The sequence below is a fragment of the Phoca vitulina genome, unplaced genomic scaffold (genome assembly GCF_004348235.1).
Source record: "Phoca vitulina isolate PV1807 unplaced genomic scaffold, GSC_HSeal_1.0 scaffold40, whole genome shotgun sequence".
NCBI classification, from domain to species: domain Eukaryota; kingdom Metazoa; phylum Chordata; class Mammalia; order Carnivora; family Phocidae; genus Phoca; species Phoca vitulina.
The window spans coordinates 11,610,159-11,632,513 of record NW_022589743.1 but is presented as its reverse complement, the minus strand read 5'-3'; the positions used below and the strand labels follow the sequence as shown (position 1 = coordinate 11,632,513).

General features: G+C 44.0%; 1 protein-coding gene and 3 non-coding genes across 4 annotated transcripts in view; all 4 read left to right on the top strand.

Moving 5' to 3' along the window:
- Window positions 1-83: 83 nt before the first annotated feature.
- On the top strand, window positions 84-247 carry LOC116647748. Its single transcript, XR_004302360.1, has one exon. It is a non-coding gene; the product is annotated as a U1 spliceosomal RNA (small nuclear RNA).
- A 3,519-nt stretch (window positions 248-3,766) lies between these two features.
- TEX14 (testis expressed 14, intercellular bridge forming factor) overlaps window positions 3,767-22,355 on the top strand; it is a 90,290-nt gene continuing 71,701 nt past the window's right edge. The window contains exon 1 of the mRNA XM_032428991.1: window positions 3,767-3,902. Coding sequence (XP_032284882.1) covers window positions 3,767-3,902 — 136 coding nt within the window. The remainder of the gene's footprint in view (window positions 3,903-22,355) is intronic.
- On the top strand, window positions 8,780-8,994 carry LOC116647757. The gene has a single exon (XR_004302366.1). It is a non-coding gene; the product is annotated as a small nucleolar RNA U3 (small nucleolar RNA).
- On the top strand, window positions 18,838-19,051 carry LOC116647758. The gene has a single exon (XR_004302367.1). It is a non-coding gene; the product is annotated as a small nucleolar RNA U3 (small nucleolar RNA).

Below are 22,355 nucleotides of genomic sequence, written 5' to 3'. Positions count from 1 at the left end.
CTTAAAGAACTCGGAATGTAATTGACCATGACTGTATAGTGTGTTGAGGACGAGGGTAGAGTGCCAGACAGGCCTTGTAACTCATACTTACCTGGCAGGGGAGATACCATGATCACGAAGGTGGTTTTCCCAGGGCGAGGCTCATCCATTGCACTCCGGATGTGCTGACCCCTGCGATTTCCCCAAATGTGGGAAACTCGACTGCATAATTTGTGGTAGTGGGGGACTGCGTTCGCGCTTTCCCCTGACAAACGTTCTTAAAGGTAGAATTGGAGTTTTTGTCCGTATGGGTTCCATTATTGTCACCCACTTTCAATTAGAGAAGTTCTACTGTTTTAGGGGTATTGGGTTTTTTGGTTTTTTTTTTTTTTTTTAATATATATTTTTAAAGATTTTATTTATTTATTTGAGACAGAATGAGAGAGAGAGAGAGAGCACATGAGAGGGGGGAGGGTCAGAGGGAGAAGCAGACCCCCTGCCAAGCAGGGAGCCCGATGCGGGACTCGATCCAGGGACTCCAGGATCATGACCTGAGCCGAAGGCAGTCGCTTAACCAACTGAGCCACCCAGGCGCCCCTTGGTTTTTTTTAAAAAGACTTTATTTGATGGAGACAGCAGCAGGGGGAGTAAGAAGGGGAAGAAGCGCCGAGCCCACGCCCACTGTAGACGTTTAATGACTGAGCCACCTAGGTGAACCTGGGATGTTGTACTTACACGAAGGAGCAAGGGCTGAATTCCCTGGGGAAGCTGCAACAAGGTCAAGTCATGGAGGGAGCCAGGATCGTTACAAAACTTTTACTTAAGAGCGCCTGGGTGATTTAGTAGACAGCTGCGATGATGATCTAGGGGGTCCTAAGATCTAGCGTCCCACCCACCCTGCCCCCCTGCTCAGTGGGGAGTGGGCTTGTCCTTCCTATCTCTCCCCCTGCTTGTGCTCTCTTTCAAATAAATAAAATCTTTAAAAATATATAAAAACAAAACAAGAAACTGACCATGCTCCTCCCGTGTTGATGGTAAACCTTGGGTAACATTTTAAGGCCCACTACTCCCTAGAGACTAGTTTCTTAGAATAAGTTCTGATGGTTACTGGAAAAAAAAGAAGGAAGTAGGACTAGAAATACTAAGGGAGTGAATGTTAGTGTGTAAATAATGAGCACATGAGTCCTCAAGGGATGTGTGTATTCTGGAGCCATAGGAAAAAATAATCCTATGACACTGAAGTGGGTCTCAGGGTTATGTGTTTTAGTTGAACTTTTTTTAAAGATTTTATTTCTTTGAGAGAGTGCACAAGCCAGGGGGAGGGGCAAAGGGAGAGGGAGAAGCAGACGCGGCACTGAGCAGGGCTCTATCCCAGGACCCTAAGATCACGACCTGAGCCGAAGGCCAGATGCTTAACCAGCTGAGCCACCCAGGCACACCATTATTTGAACTTTCCATATCAAGAATATAGTTATGGGTGCCTGGGTGGCTCAGTCGTTAAGCGTCTGCCTTCGGCTCAGGTCATGATCCCCGGGTCCTGGGATCGAGTCCCACATCAGGCTCCCTCCTCAGGGGGAAGCCTGCTTCTCCCTCTCCCACTCCCACTGCTTGTGTTCCTGCTCTCGCTATCTCTGTCTCTGTCAAATAAATAAATAAAATCTTTAAAAAAAGAATATAGTTATATATTTGTGCAAATGCAATTAAATAAAAATAACTTTAAAGAGATCAGGAACCATTAAGATGGCTATTATTAAGGGAAAAAACAGGGACACCTGGGTGGTGCAGTGGGTTGAGTGTCCACTCTTGGTTTTAGCTCGGGTCATGATCTCGGGTCCTGGGATCTAGCCTTGAGATTCTCTCTCCTTTTCCCTCTGCCCCTCCTGCCGGTTCTCTCTCTCTCTCCCCCAAATAAATAAGTCTTAAAAAGAAAGGGGAGGGGGGACAGGAAATAACGAGTGTTGGTGAGGATCTGGAAAAACTGGAACTCTTGTGCACTTGTGGTGGGAATGTAAAATGGTGTAGCCAGTATAGAAAACAGTATGGCAGTTCCTCAAAAAATTAAACATAGAATTACCATGTGAGGGGCGCCTGGGTGGCTCAGTCAGTTAAGCATCCAAATCTTGGTTTCAGCTCAGGTCACGATCTCGAAGTTGTGAGATCAAGCCCCACGTCGGGTTCTGCACTTGGCATGAAGTGTGCAAAAAGAATTACCATGTGATCCAGTAATCTTACTTCTTGGGTATATACCCAAAAGAATTGAAAACAGGGATTTGAAGAGATACTGTACACTAAAATGTCTATAGCAGTGTTATTTACAATAGCAATGGTAGAATCAACTCAAGTGTCCATTGGTGGATAAATAGATAAGCAAAATGTGATATATACATACAAAGGAATATTATTCATCCTTAAAAAGGAAAGAAATTCAGACATAAGCTTCCTGGCTGGTGAAGACCCACCAAATGTGTTAACCTTCTTGGCTTTTTCTTTCTCTTCACCTCTTTTCACACCCTCTCTCCATGTAACACTTAGTTATGCCCCTGATACGCATGTTTGTTGATTCATGTGGATGGGGCTTCCCTCTCTTCTCCCCTGTCTGTGGAGCACCAACGTAGTACCTCGTGTCTGCCTTGCTATACCAAGCACTGTGATCACAGGGATCCAATTTTAGGTGTCTTACATAGTACCTGTCATGTTTGAGGACACATGGTGGGTATACCACAAACACTTGATTGTATGTAATGGTCAGGTGTGGATGCCACATGTGGAAAGTTAAAATTTCTCTGCATGGATTTTATTGTGCATACTAACAGCTAACGACGATACAGGGCTTGGTGCCGGGCACAGTTCCAGGCACTTTACACATACTAGTTCATTTAAGCCCCTCAGCAACCCTCTGGTTATTGTCTCCATTTACTGATGAAGAAATTAAGGCCTATCAAGGTTAAATAATTTCCCCAAGGTCACAGTTAAGGAGGTGACAGGGCCAGGACCAGAGTCTGAACTGTGAACCTAACCCACTACATTATACTCTCTACATCCCCACATAGTGACTGCATTTATGTACTAACCTTTCAAAGTTAATAGGCTCCTAGTTTTCTTAATGATAAAACAAACATGTATATATATATATTTTAAGATTTTATTTATTTGACAGAGAGAGATACAGTGAGAGAGGAAACACAAGCAGGGGGAGTGGGAGAGGGAGAAGCAGGCTCCCCGCTGAGCAGAGAGCCCAATGTGGTGCTCGATCCCAGGACCCTGGGACCATGACCTGAGCCAAAGGCAGACACTTAACGACTGAGCCACCCAGGCGCCCCAAACATGTATATTTCTAATTTTACTTCCCAGTAGCCATCACTTTTTAGTCCTAGGAATTAGTGCTAAATATATTCAGTTTTTCAATTTCACCAGTAATATTGAGAATAAACAATCTTGTAGAGTTTTGGGTGCCTGGGTGGCTCACTCGGTTAAGTATCTGCCTTTGGCTCAGGTCATGGTCTCAGGGTCCTGGGATCAAGTCCCGCATTGGGCTCCCTGCTCAGCAGGGAGTCTGCTTCTCCCTCTCCCTCTGCCTCTCCGCCCCACTCATGCTCTCTCTCTCTCTCAAATGAATAAATAAAATCTTTAAAAAAAAAATCTTGTAGAGTTTCAGTAATTGTTCCCCTAATCATGTTCATTATAAATGAAAGTGGACAAGAAGTAAAAGAAATGTGAAAGAATCTAGGTTACGTCAGTGCATTTCTGATTGAGTTAAAATAAGCATGTTGGTTTCTTTTGAAACAGGATGTCTCGGGCTGTTCATCTTCCAGTTCCCTGTCCCGTTCAGCTTGGTTCCTTAAGAAATGACTCCTTGGAAGCTCAGCTGCATGAGTATGTCAAACAAGGGAACTATGTGAAAGTGAAGAAGATTCTTAAGAAAGGTAAGCACTGTGTTAAAATTGCAGGTGCAACTTGATTCACATTTCTGAATAGTGTTAGAAGGAAAATCAGGTACATCATAAAGCTATGAGTTCTTGGGGAAATTGAAAGTTAAATCTGAAATGAGATGTTCCCTACCAGTGCAGTCAAATTGCTCAATAGAGGTCTTAAATTGTTGTTTGGAGACTGTTTTGTTTTGTGCTAGGGAACCGTAAGGTTTTCCAACTGTTAGACTCCTAAGATTTCTCTTCAGGCCTCAGCCACCCACCTTTAATTCTGCCTGATTCCCTTTTCTCCTTTAACCTACACCATCTACTGAGTCTTCCAAAGCCTGTGGTGGAGTGAAGAGACCAGCTTTCACAGCTCTCCCCTTCTTTGCTCCTCCCAGGACTTGGTGCTTTTGTTTCCAGTTGTTTTTTTTGTTTTGTTTTGTTTTTTGCTGGGTGTTACAGGCAGCTCAGCCTACAAGGCAGATGGAAATAGCAAATGTAGCTCAAGCAGTCTTCAAAAGAACAAACACTAAACCATACGTGGACAAGACTTCTGCTGGTATTTGGCCCTTGATCTACAGATCTAGACCTGCCTTTTTTTTTTTTTTTTTTTTTTTTTTAGAGTAACCAGAAGTCCTGCTGAATTCCCCCTCTCCCTTCTTAGTATAAAGAGAGGTTTATGAAGCTTCTCTCAGCTGTTTGTGAAACAGTCAGGGTGACCTAATTTCTCTGCAGTATATCTCCATTTACTTCAGCAGCATTCCTGAGGACTTCCAGAAGGGTAACTCCAATTTTTGCAGGATCCAACTATCCCACAAAATAATTCACTCAGAAAGTTCTCAAATGTTTCCATGTACCGCCCCTAGAGTCTATAGATGAAGTAGCTGATAGTGAGTTCAATAACTTATTTGAAAGGTCCTACTGGTTTTTTCCCCCTCAGAATTTTGCATTTTATTCCATAACACATTCATGTGTGTATTAACATGAAAATGGATGTTCAGCATAGGTGACTTCTAGTGTCTTCTATCCACACTCTCCCAGTGTGAAAAGCAGAGTATTAGAACATTTATTATATCTTAGACATCTGAACATTCTGCATCTTCAAATTCTTACCATTAGCAGGGGATGGGGTTGACAGGTTTAACTGGATATGAAGCAGGATTTCATCTGTGTCTGGGAATTTCATCTAAAGCCTCAGAGTGGAGAACAAGGGGTGACAAGGTGAGACGTCCCCCGACAGTCTAAAGCAGGCCTTCTTAGGAGATGGCCAAAATGGTCCTTGGACCTTTAATTCCATCATCCACATTCGGCCTATCTAGGAGAAGGCAATGGGGTAGTGGTGGGGGTGTCAGTGGAAAAGATTCTCTAAAAGGCATTCTAGGAATAGAAAGCTGTGGAGTACCTGGGTGGCTCAGTCAGTTAGATGCCTGCCTTTGGCTCAGGTCATGATCCCGGAGTCCCAGGATCAAGCCCCACGTCGGGCTCCCTGCTCAGTGGGGAGTCTGCTTGTCCCTCTCCCGCTCCCTCTACTTGTGCTCTCTCTCTGTCAAATAAATAAATAAATAAACCTTAAAAAAAAAAAAGGGAAGAAAAAGCTGTGGCTTTTCCCCTCCTTCCCAGCTTCAAGCCAAATAAGAGGTCCTTCAGGTGAACCTCATGGAAAGAATTGTAGCACTTGCAAGCAGGATAGTGGGGAGCCTGTGTCTCAGCCTGCTGAACAGTAGAAATGTCAGCGTAGGCCAGCTGCCACCAAGGTGGTATGAAGAGAACCTGGCATGTTACCTGGAATTTAGGGGTCAGGAAGACTGCCATCTGCCTCCTTCCTAAAGCAGCCCTTGATGAATTAATAAACATGAGAGACCAGCTTGATAAACATGAGAGACCAGCAGTTGGATTAGCTACACACTTCTACCACTTAGTGGGATAAGTAGACTCTATAGAGGGTAGCTGAGCCATCTAAAGGACCTCATCTATGGAGGCAGGAAGAATCCCAACAGAGGCTGGAGAAACAGCAAGAAGTCAGCAGGAGAGGGCACTGGCCCACATTAGGGTGCTGTGAGGTGGAGTGGAGTTACCTGAAGGGCCACTAACCCCTCCCACAGAAGAGCAGGCATTAGGAAGAGGCCAAAAGCTACAAAGAGGATCAGCTACATTTGAAGGCCTTGCCACTTGTCATCTCGTTGGTCCTCCCCCTCCAGCTCTGGAGTTGCCAGAAACAGCCTTGAAATCAGAGGAGTGGAAGAGCAAGGAAGAGGTTTTGATTTCAACAGGACTGGACAACTACCTGAAATGAGACTGCACTTGAAGGCCTCAAAGTGACTTAAAGACTATGGAATCTGCCTGAGATGCCTCTCTGGAGAGGGAAAGGGAGAGCCAACCAAAAGAGTGTACCTGAGGGCATTGTAAAAGGGGAAAAAATGTTTCCTGATTGTATCCTACTTATTTTAGTTATATAGATTATATGAGTTCTAAAACCCAAAAGATGAGTGCCTGAGTTCCAGAACCTCAACCCAGAGTTTATTCATTTTTTATCACATGTAGATTAATTTTTTTTTTTTTAAGATTTTATTTATTTATTTGACAGAGAGAGACACAGCGAGAGCAGGAACACAAGCAGGGGGAGTGGGAGAGGGAGAAGCAGGCTTCCCACCGAGCAGGGAGCCCGATGCGGGGCTCGATCCCAGGACCCTGGGATCATGATCTGAGCCGAAGGCAGACGCTTAACGACTGAGCCACTCAGGCGCCCCTCACATGTAGATTAATATTAATTAATCTAACCTTGGGGTTAGAACACCAAGGACAGGGGCGCCTGGGTGGCTCAGTAGTTAAGTGTCTGCCTTCAGCTCAGGTCGTGATCTCAGGGTCCTGGGATTGAGCCCTGCGTCAGGTTCCCTGCCCAGCGGGAGGCCTGCTTCTCCCTCTCCCTCTGCCTGCTGCTCCCCCTGCTTGTGCTCTCTCTCTGTCAAATAAATAAATAAAATCTTAAAAAAAAAATACCAAAGACAGATGTGTGGCCTTGCATTCCAGGAGTATAATCCAGCAGAAGAAGCAGACATAAATAATTAAAGTACTAAGAAGGGCAGGAGGCAAAGAAGTACCTATTTTTCAGCCTCCTTGTCTGGGTAGTAATCAAGGGAAACCTTTTAGAGGAAGCTATATTTAGGCCAGGAAGTTAACAAAGAAAAAGAGTTGAGTTGGGGGTGCCTGGCGGGCTGTTAGTGGAGCACTTGACTCTTGATTTCAGGGTTTTGAGTTCAAGCCCCACACTGGGTGTAGAGATTACTTAAAAAAATAAAATCTTTGGGGGCGCCTGGGTGGCTTAGTCGTTAAGCGTCTGCCTTCGGCTCGGGTCGGTCCTGGGATCGAGCCCCACATCAGGATCCCTGCTCATCAGGAAGCCTGCTTCTCCCTCTCCCACTCCCCCTGCTTGTGTTCCCTCTCTTGCTGTGTCTCTCTCTGTCAAATACATAAATAAAATCTTTTAAAAAATAAAATTAAATAAATAAATAAAATCTTTTTAAAAATTGAATGTGCTGGAGTGATAGACCCACATGCAGTTGGAGAGTCTGCTCTCAAGAGGCATGGCATGGATGTTGAGGGGTTCCTAGAAACATTAGAGGAATGGAGAATGGAAAAGTGTTAGATATGGAAGGGACCAGACTAGAGATAGGCTCTTGGGTAAAAGTGATTGGAAGGCACTTTATAACTTCAGTATATAAGAAACTGGGGATATGTCTCAGACTTCGGCAGATTGCCCAAACACTGTCCCTTTCTGATGGAATTTAAGTACAGAGCATTTGACTGTCTGTCTCTGAGAAGAGTCTATTAGAAGTGGTTAGATGAGATGAACCTGATGTTTTTTAGTCATGTTACTACGAAGCACTGAAAAAATGTGGTTGATTCAGAAAACCATGTGTATGTCCACATGGCACTGTGCTTCCTGGCATCCTGGAAGATGTGGGGCAGAAGTATTTTTACAAGAGTTAAGTGATGAAAACAGTTACACACTTCATAAGGTGTGTTCTTTGAGGAGAAACTGGGATTAACTTTTGCCACAGGTAAAGGGGTAGGCTGCTTCTGAGATTTACAAGCCAGGAAGGTGAAACATTAAGGACTGAACTTTAAGTGATGATGTATTGAGTGCTTTATTAGAGAAATTAATTTGATTGGAGACTAGACCTCCTGAGGACGACCACTGTGGCTTACCAGAAAGAAGCCGGACTTGATTTAGTACCAGACATACCTAGGTTTCCCCAGCTGTGTGAAGAGATGCATCTGTAAGAATGAGGAAGTAATGACACCCTTCTTCAGTTGTTTAGAGGATGAAATGAAATAACGGATTAAAATGCCTGTCATCAAGTAGGTATTCAATAAATCATCATGGTTATGATTATTATTATGTGGTATAAGAAGTGTACACCAGTTCTTACCTCTCTCTTTGCCTCCTCCTCCCGCCTCTCTTTCAAGGTAAGGGAAACCTAGTCTCTTCAAGTCAGCGGACTTTGGTAGCAAGCGAGAGGCAGTCCAACGCTGACCAGGGGGTCGACAGCGTTTTCTTAGCCTATAGTGGGGCGGCGCGACCCGACCAGGACCCAGGCCATGCGGGGTGCGGTGGGCGGGGCAATACACGTCCCTCCGGGGTGGGGTCAGGTATACAGCGTGTGATTGGCTGCTAGGAAGCCGCATGCTAATGAGGCTTGTTACTGATTTAAGTGTTGCTGGAAGATTAACAGGCGAAAAATAGTGTTTTGAACTTTGCCATTTGACCAAATTGTTATGAAATATAAAACAAAATGTACGTGATTAGGCAGATGAGTTGACAAAAATGTCGCCATGACTAAAAAGTGTGCGGCTGCCATAGACCTAGCCGAGGCCGCGAGTTCAAGGTTAAGACTATACTTTCAGGGATCATTTCTATAGTTTGTTACTAGAGAAGTTTCTCTGAACGTGTAGAGTACCCGAAACCACGAGGAGGAAACACAGTACCTCTTTCTGAGCGTGAAGTGGGCTCTGGGTGTTGCCTTTTGCATCAGCCCTTTGTCTTTGATGATCGTTCTTCTTCTCTTTTAGAGAAGCTAGAGGGAAGGGGTACCGTCTGAGTGGTTTCTCTGTAACTTCCTTGTTTAGTTTAAAATTGGTTTTGTAGTTTTTAGTATTTGTTGGTGGTGTATTAGGCTAATTTTCTTTTTTAAATTTTTTATTGTTATGTTAATCCCCATACATTACATCATTAGTTTTAGATATAGTGTTCCATGATTCATTGTTTGTGCATAACACCCAGTGCTCCATGCAGAACGTGCCCTCCTCAATACCCATCACCAGGCTAACCCATCTTCCCAACCCCCTCTTCTCTAGAACCCTTAGTTTGTTTTTCAGAGTCCATCGTCTCTCATGGTTCTTTCTCTTCCTCCGATTTCCCCCCCTTTATTCTTCCCGATTTCCCCCCCTTCATTCTTCCCCTCCTGCTACATTCTTCTTCTTCTTTTTTTCTTTCTTAACATATTGCATTATTTGTTTCAGAGGTACAGATCTGAGATTCAACAGTCTTGCACAGTTCACAGCGCTTACCAGAACACATACCCTCCCCAGTGTCCATCACCCAGTCACCCCATCCCTCCCACCCCACCCCCCACTCTAGCAACCCTCAGTTTGTTTCCTGAGATTAAGAATTTCTCATATCAGTGAGGTCATATGATACATGTCTTTCTCTGTTTGACTTATTTCGCTCAGCATAATACCCTCCAGTTCCATCCACGTCGTTGCAAATGGCAAGATCTTATTCCTTTTGATGGCTGCATAATATTCCATTGTATATATATACCACATCTTCTTTATCCATTCATCTGTTGATGGACATCTTGGCTCTTTCCACAGTTTGGCTATTGTGGACATTGCTGCTATAAACATCGGGGTGCACGTATAGGCTAATGTTTTGTGCTTGTTTTGGAGGTTTTTACACTTTTTGTTTTTGTTTTGGAGGTTTTTACACTTTTTGTTTTTGATTATGTGGTGGAAGTTTTTTAAGAAGTGTAGAAACGTTTGTTATTCAGAGGTTGATTCTCGTCTTTTTTGTTTTGTTAATTGTTTCATTTTAAGAGTGTGTGCGAAAGCCGGCGAAAGCGTAGGGGGAAGGGGTAAAGGTAAGAAGGCTCAGCCACAAGTAAGAACCCTACGCTAAACTTGTTGAGCCACTTCGGTGCCTCTCGATTGTACTTTATATATAAATTGTTTCTCTCCACGTTTAGTGCACTCCACCTTGTACCAGAACTTTCTTTAGTCAGATATTGGACCTCCTAAATTAATCCTTGGAGTTCTCTTTTTTAAAGATTTTATTTATTTTTGACAGAGCACAAGCAGGGGGAGTGGCAGGCAGAGGGAGAAGCAGGCTCCCCGCAGAGAGGGGGAGCCCGATGTGGGATTCTGTCCCAGGACCCCGGGATTATGACCTAAGCCGAAGGCAGTCGCTTAACCAACTGAGCCACCCAGGCGCCCGCTATTTTCTTTTAATCTCTCTACGGTTTGTATTACTCTCTGGGCTTCTAAGACCTTTACTGCCAAGTTTTATATTAAATTTTAACTTTTGGTTGTGAATATTTTAGTTTTTAAGAGTTTTTTTTAAGGGTTTGCTGCAATTGACATAAACATTATATTAGTTTCTGTACATGATTCCATGTTTGTGTGATTGCAAAATGATAACCACAATGTCTAGTTTACATGTCACCATACATAGTTACAGAATTTTTTTCTTGTGATGAGCCCAGACCACACATTCCGCTCAGGTCCTGTCTGGGATCAAGCCCCACATCAGGCTCCCTGCTCTGTGGGTAGTCTGCTTGAAAGTAGACTCAGTGCGCCCCCTGCGGGGGGCAGGCGGAGATCTTTTTATACCCCCCTGGCGCTTCTCTTTTGTTTTGGTTTTTGGTTTTTGGTTTTTTTCCAGAGAAAACTAATGCTCTGCCTGGGGGAATACATGCTTAGTCATTTAAGGCCTGTTATCAGTATTTTCCAGTACTGTGATTCATAAATCATTCACTGACACACGAGGCATCTCACCCTTTAGTTCTGGGTCTGCTTGTAGTGGGTAATCTACCCACTATTTACTTCATCTGTGTTTGAACAAGATATCCCTGAAACCACAGATTTAATGTATAGTTTTAATGTGTGGTTTGTTTGTTTTTAGTGAATATTGAGTTCATAGTACACACAGTTTACATAGTTTACACTAGTTCATAGTTTTTTTCATTACTAACTAAAATTAATAGTTTACACTAGGATTCACTCTTTGTGCTATATATTTCTATGGATTTGGACAGATGTATGTTATTTCCACCATTAAGTATTATACATAATAATTTCACTGCCCTAAAAATCCTTTATGCTCCTCCTGTTTATCTCTCTATGTGAACCCTGGCAGCCACTGATTTTTTTTACTGTCTCCATATTTGTCTTTTCCAGAATATCATATAGTTGAAACCAAATGATGTAGCCTTTCCAGAGTGGCTTCTCTTAGCAGTATGCATTTAAAGTTCCTTTGTATCATTTGTTGGCTTCATAGCTCATTCATTTTTATTGCTGAATAATATTTATTGTCTGGATGTACCACAGTTTGTTTATCCACTCATCTATTGAAGGACATCTTGGTTGTTTCCAAGTTTTGGCAATTATGAATAAAGCTGCTGTAAATATCATGGGCAGGTTTTTGGGTTTTTTTAAGATGTTATTTTATTTGTCAGAGAGAGAGAGAGCACAAGCAGGGGGAGAAGCAGGCTGCCCACTGAGCAAGGAGCCTGATGCGGGACTTGGTCCCAGGACGCTGGGATCGTGACCTTAGCCAAAGGCAGATGCTTAACCGACTGAGTCATGCAGGCATCCCTCATATGCAGGTTTTTGTGTGACATAAGTTTTCAACTCATTTCGAGTAAATACCAAGGAGTGCAATTGCTGGATTTTATGATAAGAGTATTTTTGGTTTTGTAAGAAACTGCCAAACTGTATTCCGAAGTGGCTGTAGTATTTTGCATTCCCACCAGCAATGAATGAGACTTCCTGTTGATCCACATCTTTACCAGACTCGATGTTTGGATGTTTTGGATTTTTGTTAGTGGGGCGTACACACACAATACACCTAAGAAGCAAACGATGAGGCTACATCTGTAGTTATTTGGAACAGCAAGTTTTCATTCCCCAACAGTAGTTTCCCCATAACATGGAAGTACGAACCTGTTAAACAGTGCTGAAGCAAAGCCCCAAGGAAAGGTTCTGATCTTAACCGGGCTGCTCTCAACAGTGATTTTCTCAAGCTACAAGCAAAGGCGCAGAATACAGTTTGCCCAGTGCTTAGTTTGGGGAGAGAACCCATTTTTCTTTGACAGGGTTAAGGAATTTGCCCAAGATGCCACAACCGGTAAGTGAGGACTGAACTGGTTCCAAAGAACACAAACCTGACACTAACTTCCCTGTTTCTCTGGGATCCAGAGCTCTTAAAGAGATGACACCTAATGTAGCTTCCTGGAAATCAGTCATTATTTGAAGGGGCTGGCTTGCAAAGTTTGCTGATTTTTTGAGGAGGCCACATGAGAAACCATCTCCCCAATAAGCAAAGTGTGTGTGGGTTTGCTTTCCTCAATAGAGGCCTGATCAGGAATTATCTTTTATTTTTAAAGTGCTCTTTAAAAAGATTTTTTTTTTTTTTTTTAAGTTTTCTGACCTGATAGAAATGCTAAGAACTGGTTAGTGTACTGAGGCCTTTTAGAGCCTGGCATACAATTTGGGTGTTTGGGGCTATTCCTCTGTTCTTTTTTTTTTTTTTTTTTTAATAGATTTTATTTATTTATTTATTTGACAGAGAGAGACACAGCGAGAGCAGGAACACAAGCAAGGGGAGTGGGAGAGGGAGAAGCAGGCTTCCTGTGGAGCAGGGAGCCCAATGCAGGGCTGGATCACAGGACCCTGGGATCATGACCCGAGCCAAAGGCAGACGCTTAACAACTGAGCCACCCAGGCACCCCTATTCCTCTGTTCTTTAAGAGTTTTGTTTGTTTGTTTGTTTTGTTTTGTTTTTACTAGGCTCCTTGCCCAGTGTGCAGCCTAACACAGGGCTTGATCTCACGACTCTGAGATCAAGACCTGAGCTGAGATCAAGAGTCAGACACTTAACCAACTGAGCAACCCAGGTACCCCTCTTTAAAAGTATTCTAAGCTAAAGTTTCTTCTTTAATGTATTTAAAAGTGATCCACTTCTGTTCTTCTTCTGAAACACAAGTCTTTATTATTCTTCTACTTTTAGTAGTCATTTACTTCCTTGTGACCTCATATAGGTTTGTGTTTATTTACTGAGCACATTCCTAGCCATGCACCATGCTAAAGGCTGGAGACTCAATGGTAATTGAGTAAGAGTCCCTCTTTTCACTGTCTAGAGGTGGAACATAGGATAGCAGAATCACCCAAAGAAAAATAAAATCATAACTGCTGCGGGGTACCAGCTGTGTGGGAATCAGAAAGAAAGACTCCCCAAGATCTAAAGATTTAAAAATAGTGATGAAAGGGAAAACTCTTATTTTTTCGCTCACAATACTTCTGACATCAAATGTGTGGGTTTTTTTCCCCACCCTGAGCAATTCTCCAACACCAGGTGAGTGTTCTACAATTCAATTAAATTCTGTCTACCAGGAGATAGCATCAGATCCCACAACTTAAGCACTCAAGTCTCACAAGATTGCCCCCACCCAGTACCTTGGACACCGGACATAAGTAGTGGGTCTTCGGGTTACACAAAACTTTGTCTGACTTGATTACAAATCAGAGGTTTCCACAACTCACTCCTTGGGTTTAAGAATTTGCTAGAACAGTTCACAGAACTCAGGAAAACAGTTTACTTATTTGATCAGTTTATTGTAAAAGGACTCAACTCAGGAGCAGCCAGAGGAAGAGATGCATAGGGCAAGATATGGGGAAGGGATGTGGAGCTTACATTCCCCGTCCAAGTGTGCCACCCTCCCCAGCACCTTCATGAGTTCACCAACCCAGAAGCTCTCCAAACTCATACTTCAGGAATTTTTCTGGAGGCTTCATCACATAGACACGACAGATCATTAACCCTATCTCTAGCTCCTCCCCTCTCCCCTGAGTTTCAGGGGTGGGGCTCAAATTTCCAAGCTGCTTTTTTTTTTTTTTTTAGAGGCAGAGGAGGGGCAGAGAGAGAGAATCTTAAGTAGGCTCTACACCCAGTTCAGAGCCTGGCGTGGAGCTCCAACTCAGACCCTGAGATCATGACCTGAACTGAAAGTAAGAGTTGGACACTTAACTTGACTGAGCCACCCAGGTGCCTTTCAAAGTTCCAAGCCTCTAATCTTGGCTTTTTCTTTTTTTTTTTTTTTTTAAGATTTTATTTATTTGACAGAGAGAGACACACTGAGAGAGGGAACACAACCAGGGGGAGTGGGAGAAGCAGGCTTCCCATGGAGCAGGGAGCCCGACGCGGGGCTCGATCCCAGGACCCTGGGACCATGACCTGAGCCGAAGGCAGACGCCTAACGACTGAGCCACCCAGGCGCCCCAATCTTGGCTTTTTCTTTCTGGTGACCAGTTTCCATCCTGAATCCCACCAAGAGTAGTCTCATTAGAACAAAAGATGCATCTTTCACCCAGGAAATATGTCAGGAAACAGGATCAAAGACCAAATACTAAAACAAAAATGCTCTTAGAACCATTATTGCTTAGGAAATTACAAAAGTTTTAGGAGCTCTGGTCAGGAGTCAGGATAAAGACCAAAATATGTATTTCTTATTGTATCACAGTATCACAGGTTAACCAGGGAAAGAGGGCAAGGAAGTGCATTTCTAGCAAAGGTAACAACAGGTTGGAAGGTCTTTTTTGGTAGAAGCATAACGAATATGAGAGACTCCATGAAAGTGGGTGAGTGTGGGACAATGAGAACTGGAGATGTGAGCTAAAGCATGAAATTGGAGAGACAAGAGGAGAGCCAAGACATATAGGGCCTTAGAAGCTCTCATCCTGAGAGCAGTGAGATGCCAATGAAGTATTTTCAGCAGGGTAGAGGTAAGTGTGTGAGGTAACTGTCAAGATCTGAGGTTCTACTATATTTGCAAGCTACCAAGTTAGCCTGTCACAGTTTTGTGGATGTTAGCACAGGATACTAGATTCCTGGGTCAGAGATAAAGGACAATTTATTATTCCCAGCAAGAGCAGTAGCTCAAGTATTGTAATTTTTGTACTGGAGCCCAAGTTCCCAGAAGGTGATGCAAAGAGGGCCAAGTGATGCCTGCACACAATGTAGGCTGCATGACAGAAGAGGGGTTTTGGAAACCCAGGAGCAGGGGAGCTGTGTCTTTTATAATGGGGCATACACCTGCCTGACATTGTCCCCAGAGGGGGACATATTCTTTATTATATTGGATAGGAAACAAGCCTGCTCTTTGCTCTGGAGGGAGACACTGTCTCTAGCTCTCAAGTCTGTTCACGATACAAATATCCTTGAGTAGATTCTTCAGAACAAAAGCTGATGTGCAGAAATGTGAGAGACATGGAGAATTGCTTCTCAAAGGTGGCATGATTGGATTTAGAGTTTGAAAGGGAGGGTGCCTGGCTGGCTCAGTCAGAAGAGCATATGACTCTTGATCTCAGGGCCATGAGTTTGAGCCCCACATTGGGTGTGGAAATTATTAAAAAAAAAAAAAAAGTAAAGAAAAAGAAAGAACCCTTCCTGGGGCACCTGGCTAGGTCAGTTGGAGGAGCAGGCAACTCTTGATCTAAGAGTCGTGAGTTTGAGCCCCATGTGCGGTGTAGTGATTACTTAAATAAATAAAACCTAAAAAAAAAAAGTTTGAAAGGGAACCTGGCCACTGCGTAGGAAATGGATTGGAGAAGGGCAATGGTGAGTGTAGGTTAAGCTCTGTCCAGCTGAAAGATGATCACTTGACCAGCCAAGGAGATAGTAGAGGTGAAGAAAGGTGGAGGAATTTGAGAGGTATGTGGGAGATAAATCATCAGCCTTATGATAGGTTGGTGTGAAGGAAGGTGTCAGAGATGACCCTTGTTTTGTGCTCCTGGATGGGTTTGTGGGCAGTGGTTTATGCTCCTGGACAGGTGAGCAGTGGTACCATCACCGAGTTAGGAAACTGGAAGAGACCTAGTTTTAGGGAGCAGGCAAAACTAGCTTGGACATGTTGAATTCAAGGTGCTTTTGAGACATTCATTTCAGGATGTCAGTCAACTAGATGTCAGGTAGGCAGATCTGCAGCTGAGGTCTGGCATCTGTTATGTGCTGCATGCTAGTATTAGACCTAGTCTGGCACTGTTGCTGACCAAACAGAAGTTTCTTAAGTTCTCTGTGCCTCCATTTCTTTGTAAAACAGGGATAATAATAAAAACCTCCCTCAGAGAGGTGTTAAGGATATGAAGAAGGCAATTTGAGAATATCAGAGCTAGAAGGGACTTTCAAAGGTGGTTATTTAGTCCAATTCCTTATTTCAACATTTTATATAGTTAAGGATCATGTGGTTCCCCCCCCCCCCCCCGCCTTTTACCCCACTCTCTTTTTGGTGCTCAGAAGTAGGGTGTTTGTATGTGTGTGTATATCACATGGGTGTGAGATACGCAGAGTGAGGTCTCAGGTTCCTTTAGGGAGGCCTAGCTTGTCACTGAGTACCAGTTGATGACTCGCTTTGTTAGTAATCTTGAGGACAGGAGTTTTGGGTCTCATTTTCTTCTTGATCTGTCACAGAATTTCTGAGTGCTATTCACTGGGCAAACACATGGCTGTTGTCTATCAGGAAATGGCCAAAGGGCCTTCCAGTCAGGACACAGGGTGTATTCTTAGCCTTTTCCTCTTCATAGCACCTCTAATTGCTAAGTTGACTCCCATCAGTAAGTAGTTCATCCCCAGTCACCCTTTCTTAGGAATGGCGGCCCTATGATTTTCTTCCTTAGCATTTGTAAGAAATGCCTAAATGATGTCTCACTGCTCCTCAGACAGTGCATCCCGGATTCCGCCTTTTCTCCCTTTGTAACTTCTTTTTTTTTTTTTTAAGATTTTATTTATTTATTTGACAGAGAGAGGCACAGCAAGAGAGGGAACACAAGCAGGGGGAGTGGGAGAGGGAGAAGCAGGCTTTCCGCTGAGCAGGGAGCCCGACGTGGGGCTCGATTCCAGGACCCTGGGATCATGACCTGAGCCGAAGGCAGACGCTTAACGACTGAGCCACCCAGGCGCCCCTCCCTTTGTAACTTCTGCACCCCCCCCCCCCAGTACTTCTACTGCCTATTTCTTTCCTTATGGGTTTACTTTAGTCAGGTCAGTTTATTAAGTTTTACCTGGTTCTAGTCTTAGGCAAAACACAAAGAGCCTCTTCTTTGGGTTACATGGAAGGAGATAAGGACTTACAAGATACAGAAAGGTGGAATGTCAGTGCTCAAGGAAGCAGGAGACAGACAGCCTTGTGGCCTGGGTGAGCCACTTAATATTCTAAGTTTTCATTTCTTCAAACTCTTAGGGTTGGTTCCAAGATTAAATGGGATGATATATGCAAAGGGTTTAGTAGAAGGCCTGGAACATATTTTGTGTCTTTCCTCAATGTCAGCTTTATTCAATCATAAAGCAAAAGTTAAATCACAATTATAAAGCAGGTTCAGGATTCCAAACTCAATGACAATTCACCATGGGATTAAGCTTGGCTTCTTACACAGCACACAGAGCAGGACAGAATTCAAGCCACACAACACACAAGATAACGGAAGGGTGCAGGAAGTTAACCAACCAAACGCAAAGTCAGTCCGTGGCTGAACAGTTGAGATAAGGCTTGAGATATGTCTCGTCCGGGTCAGCTCTTGACACTTACTGCTTCCGATGTTCAGGCAGTGAAGGATCTCCGTTCTGTTCAGGGATCAGTCCGTCAGAGCTTTCAGGGGCAGTGCCTTTTTAAAATGGTCAGACATAGAGGGATCAGGTCTGAAGAGTCTGACAGTTTCCTGCCAAAATCCTTCCCGTTTTAAAGGGATTTAATCAGTTTTGGGTCTCTGCAGACCTCCTCTGGTTCTACTCGTTATCAGTTCTGGGGTGTCAGCTGAGGTTGGTCTGGGTGGTGTCTTCTAGCTGCAGTACCTTAACTGCTTGCGGTCATTGCTTGACACAGGCTCCTGCTTGACATGAGAGACTCCATTTTGCTCTCTACACCTGGATACATTGTTTTGAAAAGCAACCTAAAATCTTTAAAAAAAAAAAAAAAAAGGAAAAAGAAAGAAACAAGGAGTGCCTGGGTGGCTCGGTTAAGTGTCTGCTTTCCGCTTGGGTGGTGGTCCTGGGGTCCTGGGATCGAGTCCGGCATCGGGCTCCCTGCTCTGCGGGAAGCCTCCTTCTCCCTCTCCCACTCCCCCTGCTTGTGTTCCCTCTCTCGCTCTGTGTCAAATAAATGAAATCTTGAAAAAAAAAAAAAAAGAAAGAAAACCTACCCAGAGGTGAGTCCAATATGTGCCCCTCAAATCCACACACAAGTGAGTAACCAGCAGCCGGTCTGAAAGTAAAAATGTCAAATTAATTTACATACTAACTTTTCAAATTCAGGGTCTTAGAGGTTCCAAAAAAAAAAAAAAATTCCCACCCAAAGACGGGGCGTGTAATACATGAGATGCCGGTACTGATTGGCGCCCCCCAGCGCACCCTTATCTTAAACTAGTCCGGAAGTTTTAGCGTCAGAAAGACAAGAGCTTCTGGTTGGCTGTCGGTCCGTGATAGGCTAATTAAGAACCAGAAGACTTAGTTTTCTTAAAGGAAAAGACTTTTAAGAGTATGCAGAGTGTTTTAAAAGATGGTGTATAAAACAATACTTTGCTTATGTGATATTTCTGAAAATGAGAGAAGTGCGAAAAATGTCGTCATCAGCGCAAAGTGTGCGGCTGCCATAGACCAAGCCGAGGCCGCGGGGTCAAAGTTAAGACTATACTTTCAGGGATCATTTCTATAGTTTGTTACTAGAGAAGTTTCTCTGAACGTGTAGAGTACCCGAAACCACGAGGAGGAGGCGCAGTATCCTTTCCTGAGCGTGAAGTTGGCTCTGGGTGTTGCTTTTGTATCGGCCCTTTGTCTTTGATGATCGTTCTTCTTCTCTTTTGGAGAAGTTAGACGGAAGGGATGCCGTCTGAGTGGTTTTGGTGGGTTTTTTTTATGGTTACTGAAAGTAGAATTACTATGGGGTGGTTTTTTTTTTTTTTTTTTTTGGTTTTGTTTTATGAGTATTTGGTAGAGAAAGATAATGAGAGCATTAGTGCAAGTAGTGGGGCAAAGAGAAAAGCAGAGGAATAGCGGTTCAGGTTAGGAAATGCTTAACGCTTGAGTTATCTGGGTGCAGTGTTTTACGGGTATCAAATCGTTTTTTTTTCTTCTGTGTATAATTTACTGGAAGGAAACATACTAGTGTTTTAGTGTTAGAGCTTTCCAGAAGAAGAATGAGAGGATGGTTTAGTCATAGCCCTTTGATGGAGAGCTGGAGATACAGTTTTCTCTATTATTCTAAGGGTGGTGAGCTGCTATTGAAAGGAGAATGGTTTTGATCTGCTCTGTGGATTAAAGTTACTAACTGCTATGTGGCAGTTAGGTTGGGGTAGGGATTGAGTCAAATGGCAAGTGTGAAGCCTGGTTGGGCACCTACTTCATTCATCTAGATAGTAGGGGAAGGTGGTGGTGGTGACGGAGAAAGAGAAGCTGACTAGATCTGAAAGATATTTAATATTGGTAGGACTTGGGGGATTGATTCAGTATAGGTATGAGTGAGGGATAATGGTCAGGTTTTATGGCTTGAGCAAATGATTCCCTATGTTAAAATGGGGAGAAGGAGGAGTAACTGAATTAGGTAGGGCAGTGGGGTGGGAAGTGATGGTAGAGCTCAGTTTAGGACACATTTAGGAGAAATTTCTGACCTTTAACAGACAGAACTCCCAAAGCTGACTGAGAAGGAAGGGGTGGCCAAACAGGTAGGATGAAAACCAGATGAATGTGCTTGATCAAAGTCAAGGAAGGAAAGTAGAACAGAAAAATGTGTAGAAAGCAGATGAGATCAAGATACAGATAGAAAGCCATGGCATTTAGTGGTGACTTTATTGGTCTTGCAGCAGAGATAGAAGCTGGTTTGGGATGGGCTGATCAATGAAGCCCGATGGATGGGCTCCCAGAAGATCAAGCTGTGATGGAGAGTATAGAGGTAGATATGCATTGGGGGCGGGTGGGGGATGTGGGATGTAGACAGGGAGATGGGGAGAATTTTTTTTTTTTAAGATTTTATTTATTTATTTGACAGAGACACAGCGAGAGAGGGAACACAAGCAGGGGAAGTGGGAGAGGGAGAAGCAGGCTTCCCTCAGAGCAGGGATCATGACCTGATCTGAAGGCAGATGCTTAACGACTGAGCCACCCAGGCGCCCAGGGAGATGGGAGAATTAAAGATGGGAGAACAAGTCTGAGTGCAGATGGAAGGACTGGGTACAGCAGGAGAAACAGATTTAGGAGAGAGCAGCTCCCAGGGGCAGGCCTTTGAGTTGGCCAGAGTTGATGGGGAGTGCAGATTTAGGCAGTTCATCCATGTAATGAGACCATAGTGAGGGTTTTTCAAATGATAGCTTCTAGTTCTGTGCCAAGTGTGAGGCAAAAACATTGCTGAGGGAGGCTGGTGAGGAAGGGTAGGAGAGATGAGAATAAAGAAGGAATGAGGGGTACTGGGCTGGCTGAGTCAGTAGAGCATGCAACCCTTGATCTCAGGGCTGTGAGTTCGAGCCCACTTTGGGTGTAGAGATTACTTAAGAATAAAATCTAAAAGGGGCGCCTGGGTGGCTCAGTTGTTTAAGCATCTGCCTTCAGCTCAGGTCAGGATCCCAGGGTCCTGGGACTGAGCCCTACATCGGGCTCCCTGCTCAGCAGGAAGCCTGCATCTCCCTCTCCCACTCCCCCTGCTTGTGTTCCCTCTCTTCGCTGTGTCTCTCTCTGTAAAATAAATAAATAAAATCTTTTTTAAAAAAAAAAAGAGGGAATGAAATAATCATCCCAGGGTGCAGGTATGGAAAAGGTATCTCCTGAGGGGTGCATGGCTGGCTCAGTTGGTGTAGCATGTGACTCTTGATCTCGGCGGGGGGAGGGGGGGGTTGTGAGACGTTGGGTATAGAGATTACTTAAATATAGAATTTAAAAGGGGCGCCTGCCTGGCTCAGTAGGAAAAGCATGCAACTCTTGATCTTGGGGTTGTGAGTTTGAGCCCCACATTGGATGTAGAGATTACTTAAACCTAAAAGAAATTGAGAGAGAGAGAGAGAGAGAGAGAGAGAGAGAGAAAGAAAGAAAGAAAGAAGAAAGAAAGAAAGAAGAAAGAAAGAAAGAAAGAAAGAAAGAAAGAAAGAAAGAAAGAAAAAGTCTTATCTCCTGAGAGTGTGCCTCCTTTCCTTCCCTGCTGTTGAAGCCTTGAGATTGCTTCCTGGTCTTGGAAGTACCTCCCCAGATCACAGTTAATTTCTCTTTCTTCCACTCTAGTTATGTACCATGTATTAAATATATATATATATATATTTTTTAAATATTTTATTTATTTGACAGAGAGAGTCACAGTGAGAGAGGGAACACAAGCAGAGGGGGTGGGAGAGGGAGAAGCAGGCTTCCCGCCGAGCACGGAGCATGATGCGGGGCTTGATCCCAGGACCCTGGGATCATGACCTGAGCCGAAGGCAGACGCTTAACGACTGAGCCACCCAGGCGCCCCGATTTTATTAAATATTTATTTATTTGACAGAGAGAGACACAGCGAGAGAGGGAACACAAGCAGGGGGAGTGGGAGAAGGAGAAGCAGGCTTCCCGAGGAGCAGGGAGCCCGATGCGGGGCTCCATCCCAGGACCCTGGGATCATGACCTGAGCCGAAGGCAGACGCTTAACGACTGAGCCACCCAGGAGCCCCCCCTAAATTAGTTCTTGGTCATCTTTAAAGGTTGAGGGCTGTGAGGGAAGTGTATGCTCTGGAATTGACGCCTTGGTCTGCTATTCACTAGCTGTGGGTTCTGGGGAAACTTCTTAACTTCAGTCTGTCCCTCTAACGAAGGTAGATGTATTAGTAATAGCATCAACACATTGGATTGTTGTAAGGGTTAAATTAGGTAAAGCAAGTATAGTGGTTTGAATGCTCCTTTCCCCCATTCTGAAAAAGGCCTTCCCTTCTTAGATGAGAAATCCCTGTCTCTTCCACAGTCTTCCCTATTAGCATCACCATCCACAAGGTTGTTCTAGGCACAAACCAGCTTGTCACCTTTGAAACCTATTTCCCTCACCCTCCTTCACCAAGTCCCATCAGTGTATCCTATTGACTCGACTTCCAGAACAGCCCAAGTTTCTCTTTCCTTGCTACATACACCCAAATGCAAGCCACCATGATCTCTCCCACAGACACCTGAAGCAGTGGCCTCAAAACTGGTCTTCACAG